At 32.7% G+C, this 10,179-nt stretch overlaps 1 protein-coding gene across 1 annotated transcript; it reads right to left on the bottom strand.

Moving 5' to 3' along the window:
• Nucleotides 1-885: 885 nt before the first annotated feature.
• Nucleotides 886-4,503, bottom strand: LOC104099613 (uncharacterized). Its single transcript, XM_009606658.4, has 2 exons — nt 3,893-4,503; nt 886-1,615 (listed from the first exon to the last, which is right to left on the bottom strand). The coding sequence occupies exons 1-2, from the start codon at nt 4,326-4,328 to the stop codon at nt 1,071-1,073; spliced, it is 981 nt and encodes a 326-aa protein (XP_009604953.1). The 5' UTR covers nt 4,329-4,503; the 3' UTR covers nt 886-1,070.
• Between the last annotated feature and the right edge of the window lie 5,676 nt (nt 4,504-10,179).

Consider the following 10,179-nt stretch of genomic DNA (forward strand, 5'->3'; position numbering starts at 1 on the left):
AATTATTATTTTAATTTTATTATATCGTATCGTTAAATTTGTTATTACATAACAATGAAAAAACTCTTTTTTACGTAATGATCAATTTGGTGTGGTCGCATCGTTACCTTATTTTTTCTTCATCTTGGCTTTACTATAATTCTATTTTACTCTCCATCCTACCTTTTAATAATTATTCTACCTCATACTCTACTCTCTTTTTTTTGTAATGTTATAGGCTTATTCTTTAAATTGCTATTATGAAACGGAAAAATAATTCAATTTATCTAAATATTGTATCGACTAAAATATACTGTATAATATAATACAATAGTACAATTCGATACATAAAGAAACTATATATAACAACCATGAAAATTTCTTCTCTTTTTTCAGAAAGAAATCAGTTGGTAATTGGCACCTTTCATTCTTCATTCATAAAATTCCAATATCCTGCGGGCACAAACATAATATAAGCCGTTCCAAAATCACACACTTAAAATTGGCATTTATGACCAAACAACTTAAAACAGATTTAAAAAGAAAAGGCCCGTTATTCAATGAAGGAAAGGATAGGATAGGAAAAAGAGTGAGACATCTTTTTTTTGTTTTGCTTTAGGTATCAAAGCAACAACTCTTGCGGAATAATAAGACATCTAATTAAGAGTAAAGATTTGGTGAGCACACTCCACTTCCAATCAAGAGCTTGTGAGTTCGAGTCACTCCAAGAGCAAGGGGGGAGTTCTTGGAAGGAAGGATGCCGAGGGTCATTTGGAAACAGCCTCTCTATCCCAGGGTAGGGGTAAGGTCTGCGTACACATTACCCTCCCCAGACCCCACTAGTGAGATTATACTGGGTTGTTGTTGTTGTAATTAAGAGTAAAGATTTAATGTGAGACACCTGAATACGCTGCAACTAAGTGATGCTGTAATAAAATAAATACGGTGCATTCTACAAAATAAGATTGATAGTTCTTGCCTGAGGTACATAAATCAGTAGCTGGAAATTACCTAGTATAAAATTTACTCTCACACAAAAATTAGAAAGGAAAGATAGAACCCCGTAACTCTTAAGTTTGTGGGTGGTAAAATTAAGCAGAAAAAACAGCCTCAACAAGAACATGTTTTTTCCTAGGATATCCCAAACCAATCATATGGTTAAGATAAACAGTCCCTTCCTTCACAGTTGCTGCTGTAGTTAAACGATGAATAGCCCCTTTGGCCTTTCCCACAATACTACAACTCTCCCAATCATCAGAACTCTCAACTAACCTCGTCGGATTTCCAGCAACCACTAGTTTGGTCGAAGACAACAATTCCATGCCATCCCCAAATTTCAATGATCCACCATTTATCTTCACTAGCTTTACTTCATCTCCCTTTGCTATTTCAATTTTGTACAAATTGCCAGAGAATGTATGAGCCACCAGTAAGTATCCATTTGGATGATAAACTATTCCGTTTAGTCCAACTAGCTTATTGTACCACTCTTTAGGAGTAAATATTGGGTTCTTGATCGTATATTTAAGTTCTCCATTCACGCCCACCTTCCATATCTTATTTGCTTTGGCATCTGTAATGTATGCATTTCCCTCTGTATCGACCACCACATCGTCTGCAAATGCTTTCTCATCCTCTGCAGGTTTGAGTATAGCATTAGTAGAGTTATAATCAAGCAATAAGAAAGAAGACTCAAAGGTGGACCTAGGACGAGTCATGTGAGTTGAACTGAACCAACTGTTTTAGGCTCGAACTATATATACATATGCAGATAATTAAAATGTATGTACACATATAATAAAATCACACGTCATGTTGTACTTGGTGACTCTAAATCTTGAATTTAACTCTATATTATAAGAAATCATGTTCGATGAGCATATCTTGAAAATTAAATGAAGTGCTCGAACACTAATACCTGGACATGTGGAAACAATCATTTTGACTCACAATTGCACAGAGATACAAGCTTTCAGTGCCTAGTTAGTTTATTGTTAAACCATTTATTATTGTCCTAGCTCACTTCCAAGTGATATCTAGTCATCTTATGATTTTAAAATCTTAAATATCTGCTTATGTCTGAGGCTGAATAGTTGGCCAAAATGAAACTCTCAAAGCTGTACAAGAACAGATAAGAATACAAAAATCACTACACGTCATTGAGTGATACAAACTATGTTAGAACTCCAACACATAAACTCAATGGGATTAACTGTCTCAACAGGCCATATTCTCTGTTTACGTCTCAATTTATTTTTTTTTGTTTTGCTGGATAAATATTACTACTAGAATTTTAATAGGGGTGGAACTTTGAAGGGTGTAATATAACACAATCAAAGTTCTCTAATACAAAAGATATTGTATATAAAATAGACACAAATCTCTAACAATTGAAATTTCAAATAATGAGGCGCCATCAGCCGTACAACTAGAAAGAAGTTCCACAATACAATTAAAGAAAGAAATCTTACAAGAGATTTTATGGCATGAATGGAACTGACTACTTGTTCCTTTACCTTATGTAAAGAAAGGCCCACTTTTGAAGCTCTTATGCTTTTAGACTTATTTTATCTTCTCAACACTACCGGCTACTCCAACATATAAGATTTATTTAACACTCAAAGCATGAGACATCACTACAACCCCTTAAAAAGATATTTAATAATAAGAGTATGTGTCTAAATAATTATTTATTTCTCTCTTAATTTGGAGAAAAAATAGCAACAAATGTTTCTTATTTTTCTAAAAATCAAATATTTTGGAACAAATATATTTTCCCTTAAAGGACTAATATTTCGAACAAGAAAAATAATTTACTGTCAGAAATACCGTCCACATGGACAGGCTTGACCTGTGGTAAACGTAACTTTTGGAAATAGAAGTACCAAGTCTTAAGTGCTTTCCTACCCACCGAAAATTAAGATATTAATTAAGCAAGACCTAGCGTGCCTTTATTAGCCGAACAAAGCGGATTCACAAATGAAAACACATCAAAGAATTAGGCCATAAGTGCTTTCTTACCCACATTTAGAAGATATTGAAGTGGTTTATTGTGTCTCAATTAGCAACTCTTTACATAACCCAAATACCCATCAATGAATTGTGGGGAGACAATCAACTCTACCTGATCTTGGCACAGACTCCAGAAATGGAACCAATATTTTCAAATGTTTGCAGCTTATTTATTCACCGCATAGCACAACAATTTGGCTAATAACACTAATTTTCATAAATGACTTTCCACAAATAATTATGTTTCCAACAATACATAAATAGTACTAATTTTATATAAATGTATAATTTTTTCAGTCAAATATTTTTTTTAAATTATATTCACATGTATAGTAGTACTTTTTAAAGTATTTCTAATTATAATTTTTATAAAAAATATATCTCCAATCTACACTTCGTTGAATCGTTATACAAGAAGAAGAATATAATTTCTTTGTGATATATAAAGATTCGCGCCATCGAATGATGGGTTATCTGCCATCCTTATTTCTTTTCCTTTTTTTAACAGTGACAAAAGCATAGGATAAAAACAACCACAAGAATCTCGAGGCAAAATGGTCACCAACAGAGCTGAAAGATTGTAGAAAAGATACAAGTCAAAACAAAAACTACGGAATTATACACTTTTTATATTATACTAGTAATTTGTTCTCTTGAGCTCTATTTTTCTTTGAGGTTTTAAACTTCGTTATGTTTGCCAGACAAAAATTCGCCGTCCAATCTGATAATTGTCCCGTCTTTAATCAAAATGATTAGGTTTATTATATTAAGAGAGAACTTAATATGTTGAAATAATTCTTTGCCCAAAAAGGCAACAGGCGAAGCATTTATTCAACCTGACCATATTTGGCGTGGAAAAGGACATAGAATAATATAAAGAATTAATGTATTAGGGGACTACCTGGACCGCTAAGTTTGGTGAGAAAAATCCGGTTCCACGACGTCAAATCATAGGCAGCCAAAGCGCTATAGCGATTGCCAAATACATCAGCTACAGCAACCAAAACCCGGTTCCTTTCCCGGTCTATAGTTAAACCGAGCGACGCATTGCCGGTCAAGTCAACATCCTTAACGACCGGAATTTCCTGCAGCACGTTACCCGGGGAGTAATTCTCATCGACCGGAATCACACCTAAACCGCCTCCAAAGAAACTGACGATAAACCGGCGGTTTACATCGTCCCATTTGGCACACTCACGTAACCAGCCGGTGCTGTGGTAATGATAGATGTGAGTTGTGGGGGCGGAAGTTTCGAGGTGGATTATGAAAGCAATAGGAATTGCTGATACGAAAAAGAGGAGTAGAAAGAATTTGGTTGAACAGAAGAAAGAAGCCATGTTAAGAGTGTTTTTTTTCGGTGGAGATGAGAAAAAGATGGTATTTTGAGTGTTTATAAGATGAGTGTGAGAACAGAGGTAGGTGACGATTGGAAAGAATATAAAGGGATACTGATGAGAAAGACGAGAGAAAGGCCAAGATTCAACATGGGGCCGGTTGGAGTTCTTGTGATTTGGGTTTAAATTCCTAAATTCAAGATATAGGTGGTGTTTGTTCAAATACATTATTTAAACAAAATTAATCAAAATACTAACTATCAATAAATAGTTAAATTGCAATTTTCTTTTAGTTTTTAGATACTTTATTTTAAGAGATACTTGATAATTACTATGCTTTAATACGACAGTGTGAATTGTGAAAGCAGGGGAGGTAGTGTATTACGTGCCGGTTTAAACATAGGCGGATCCAAGATTTTAAGTTTATGAGCTCTTATATTAATTTTAAATGGGATTTTTTTTGTTCTTATATAAAATTTGAAATTTATTTATCAAAGTTATCATAATTTTGTATATTACCCGCCTTAAATATGGTTTGCTTACAATTTATATACACTTTATTATTAGTGCCTTAAATTAGAGGATTCAGTTATACCATTTTCCTTTTTTTCTCTCCTCTCTTATTTCCCTGTTATGTGCCGCCTCTCTCCGCCCAAAATTCCCTTAATTAAGAGCTAAAATCTATGGATAGTGAAGCCACACTTCATATGAGTTAATTCCTATCACGATCTGGCAAATCACTTTTTCATATACCATGCTAAAATTTTATTGTACTTCTATACAATTCTAGGGCAATTCAATCATTTAAGGACGAACCAATTGTCTAGGGGTATACAAAGAAACCCGATAAACTGTATCAACCCGATAATCCGAGTTAAACCGAGAAAAAAAACCCGATTATAGTTTGGTGTTGGAAAAAAAACCGATCATAATTAGTTTGGTTTGGTTTTAACTAAAAAAAGTCAAACCGAAACAAAACCAACCCGATATTATATTTATACAATTTTTAAAAATATTTTATACATATAAATATTTATTGTAATATAATTTATAAATATTTTTTAAATTTGTTCACAATTTTATCTTTGAACGTATTATTTAAAGTTTGGACTTAACATTCTTAAATGGTCTAATAAATTTTAGAGCTAATAAAGGTAGTAAGTCAAATAAAGTTCAAATCAATACTAATGCTAATAAAGGAAATTCAATTCAACATTAGGAAACAAAAGTGTTGGATATCTATTTTTTAGTTTTGCATTAATTTATAATGAAAATGTATAACCTAGTTTATCTTTTTCTTTAGTGCTTAGTTGTGTAGTTAATACTAATATTTATTAGTTGTACTTATTTTAGCATGACCTATATAGTATTTTTTAGATTATGTTAATTTTTATTATGGTGTATTAATTAGTAATATTTTTTTGTGCGATTTTATTATTTTTGTTATTGAATATTAAAAGTACAATGTTATGATTCATCTCATATTATTATTTTATTTTTTTGGAAAATACATTATATAGTTATATCCTACTGGGACTAAAATAAATATTTGGAGCACAAGTTACATATTTTGTGCTATTAAGACTTTACCGGAAAAAAATTCGAAAACCCGAAAAACCAAAGAAAAATCGAGATTGAAAAATCCGACTTTATTGATTTGGTTTGGTTTATAAATTTAAAAATTCGATACCATTGATTTGATTTGATTTGATTTTGTCTGATAATTAAAAAATTCGAACCAACTCAACCTACATACACCCCGACAATTGTCTATCTTGGACCAGAAACATTGGTGTCAAAAGTCTCCACCATTCACCAAGTAGGATCAGATGATTTATCTTCGCACCATATACCATTGGAAGTGAAAGCATCCTTATTTTAGAGTTTCTGACTGGACTAGCTGTCTCGAAGAGGAAACTCATTAAAAATAAATTTCGTACAGATTTAATACAAATTTGAATATTTATAAAAATATACATAATAAAAATAAATTTCATACAACTAATTATATAGTACACACTTATTTATAAATTATTTACAGCTTTCATACATTATTTTTACCCAGTTAAATACATCTACAACATCATACAACTTAAATATAATTTTCATACAAATTTTATACAATATGCCTTTTGTATATATTTTGTATCTGATTTTTATATATTTTGTATGTGGTGTGTTCTTCTTCCTCTCTGAAATTTCAATCAAAACTTCATCTCTTAATACAATTTTGATACATATCAACAACTTTATATAAAAAGATAGTATTGATAACCTACATACAAATTTTATACAACGATTCATACATTATACAACTATTTTTTAACTTTCATACAATATTCAAATAAAAAAGTATGTAACTACAACAAAATGCAGTTTAAATACAATTTACATACAACTTTAATACAATTTCATAACTATTGTATATCATGTATTCTTCTTCTTCTTCTTCTTTTCTTCGAGTTTCAATTTAAAATTCAGTCAAAATCAAGATTAATCTCCACTAAACACCCTCAAATTTGAGATATAAACTCCAAAGAATATTTCTAATTGTTTGCACCAATACCAATCCAAACAAATAATAATTTTTGAAAACCCAAATTCGAATTCAAACCATCGAAACTTTTTAATGGTTGTCAATGGTGGAGAGACAGACACCTTCAAAATTTATTGATTGAAAATTTCAATTCGAACATAAATCGTGCAACGTGAAAGAAAATTGCTAAGTTAAAAAATCTATATTAAAACAATTGAAATTCATTGATGAATTCCCCGGAGGAAAATGAGGATAAAAAGCATAGAAAAATAAAGGAAGAAAAAATGGGGAAAAATAGAGGAGGAGAGAAAGAGAGACGCAGAGAGAGAAAGAGAATAAGGATGGAAAATAAATTGATTCCCTATTCAATTCCTAATATAAAGGAATACTCATTAACAGTGCGCGGAGGCAGGATTTCCTGCAAGGAGGGTTAAAAATAATTTTTTTTTAAAAATGAATTGTAGCTAGTGGGGATTGATTGACCACTAAGCTATGATTTTGGATTGTGTCTAGAGGATTCAAAACATAACATATAGAGGTAAAAACAGATTTTTCCTTATATATACAGTATAATTTTTCAGTGAAGAGGGTTCGGGTGAGCCCCCTTCCGCCCGCTAAATCCGCCCCTGCTCATTAATACTAATTTGTATATAATTGATAAATTATACATGCCCGTGTAATTAAGTTAAAACTTGATTAGGGAGGGTAATAAAGTTTCACATACTGTATAGGAAGGTTAAAATCCCATTTTAAATTAATATATTATAATAATCGAACTAAAGGACTAGGTTCTCAACTAAATATTCTTATACATTAAATGATTTTCTTAATACAAATACGGGATATAGCCAAAAGGTACTGGTTTTCCGGGAATCCATACATACTTTTAGATCTGCCATTGGGTTTAAACGAATTCATTAGCTTTTGTTTAGATCTTGTATTTATATTAAAAAATTAATTAAATATGTAAAAATTATGTTAGTGTGAACCCATTAACTAAAACAAGTTATGAGTTCTGTGGCAAATTTAGAACCCATAAATTTTAAATTCAACCCCGCCTTTGTGTGAAGGTAGGACTAGTTTTTCTATTTTGCAATGAAAAACTAACACGTACACAAAAAATAACTATGAATCAATAGTTAAATGGAGAGACGGACCTATGCTCGGAGAAAAGGGGTCATCGTACCGCATTAATATCAACAAAAATTCTTAATTTATAAATGTATATATGTATATATTAAAAACGGTCAGATATTTAATTTGCTCGGAACTCTTAAGATCAGCGGGTGATCAGTTTGCTAATGTGCTCCATCCATTTTCAAATTATGGGTCCGCCTCTAGTTAAATGTAGCAATTTTCATATGCATCGCATATTCGCACTTTGCACATGCATGTTTGCTAGAGCATAGAATTAATCAGCTTGGTAAATATTAACAGAAAATTCAATTGGTGGCTTCGGCAAGTTTGTTGAAAGCCATTAAAAAGTTGATAATGTCAAAATTGTTTTTTGTATGCAATAAATTGAAAAGCTTGGCCTGCTAAGTAGTCCGAAAGTTAGGCATGTTTAGAGGGCCAAAGTTTGGCACTACAATGACTCCTGGTAGATCAGTCGTTGTTTTTAATAATTCACCAATTTTCGCTCGGGATCTTCTCCATACAAACAAATCTAGCAAAGTTTTTGTTCGCAATGTCAGGAGGCCACCGCACATGGATCTGCATCTTTAGCCACGGAGTCTCGAACCAGAGCGGTGTAAATGATTTGCCAAACGACCAAAGTAGCAGTGTGTAACATGCACTATAACGCGTACAGAACATGCGATATAGGTAAATCGCCCTTTTTTTAACATATTACTTTGGTCGTTTGGCAAATAATTCACACCACCTTAGTTCTGGACTTAACACAACTCACAAGCTGGCCAGCCTAGGTTTTGTAATACAACAGCTATAGTATGTCTATGGACACCTTTTTTTACAAATCTCTCCTTATGAACTCCCACTTTGCTCACTTAGTGACTGTTTATTAGTAAAACGATACAGTTTAATTTGTTACGTGATTTATAGATAACCGAATTGATTTGATCCAAAAATGATAAATAGATAAGATTAAAAATAAGAATTAGCGTTAAAATCAAAGGAAATGACAAGACTCGCTCCGGGAGCAATGTCTCCGAGGACAGAAATAAGAACAATATGAAACAATAAGCAAAGTATTTTAATTAGCTTGAGAATAGAATATAACATAAGTTTTGCCAAGAATTTTCTCTCTTACAATGACTTTTGAGTCTACTATTTATAGCTATACTTAGGGAAACAAGATCCTAGGATTAAACCCCTTTTAAATGACAATAAAGAGGGTCATTAATGAATATGTAACGACAGGCCATGAATGCAAATATTCTATGCAATGGCTGCCCATTTAATGCCAGAAAATATTCTTCATTAAATGCTTTCCGATGGCAAACATTCGATCTGCTCACGTTGATTGTGCTCCCTTCGGGGTCCACCCGATACCAATGGCAGTTGTTGTTTCTGGTATTGGTTGTTACTAGATTTATCTTCTGTCTGTCTTCGGTTCCACGTGCCGCACTACTATTCAATCATTTAATATAAACCAATTTTACCTTATACAGATAGCCCCCCTACTTTCATGTGACACATCTTTGTGTCATCGGGAAGTTGGTGAAGATTCCTTTCTTGGCGGAAAATCTTCTGAAACCTTCTGAACAGTCTCTGACGCTTGATAGGATGCACGTCTCCTCGCATTTAATACCCGAACACATGTTGCCCCACGATTTAGCAATATTTTCATCGGTTCTCGAGGTAATCATGACCACGATTTTTTCCGTCTATATCTTTACTTATACTTATCATTTTACCTCTTTCACTTCCAAAATTTTCATAAGTTTATTATCTTCTCTGCACTTAACCTTCTTCTACTTTCATCTATTTCTGATTTTCTTCAAAAATTCACCATCTTCTTACTATTATGGATTCTTTTACTGAGTCTTTTGATAACTATGGTCTTCTCTTAGGTGGAGGCTCGAAGAGAAGAAAAGATAAAGAGGTTGATGCCGATGTTGATCCTCCAATGGTAAGCACCATCATAAACCAAATACTTGAGCACCGTTAATGACTTTCAAGAGAAGTTACCTTCTGTGCATCCACAAACTTGTGCTGTTAGAAGGTATCATTTCTCTATTTGCCCTTTCAGTATTCCTACTGTGAAGGAGGACTATAACTGCCCAGACCTTAACATCATTGCTTCTGACCTAATAGAGCGGGTTACCTTCACTGGGAAAGGTTTTACGTATGCATATA

The sequence above is a fragment of the Nicotiana tomentosiformis genome, chromosome 1, assembly GCF_000390325.3.
Source record: "Nicotiana tomentosiformis chromosome 1, ASM39032v3, whole genome shotgun sequence".
In the NCBI taxonomy this organism is placed as follows: Eukaryota; Viridiplantae; Streptophyta; class Magnoliopsida; order Solanales; family Solanaceae; genus Nicotiana; species Nicotiana tomentosiformis.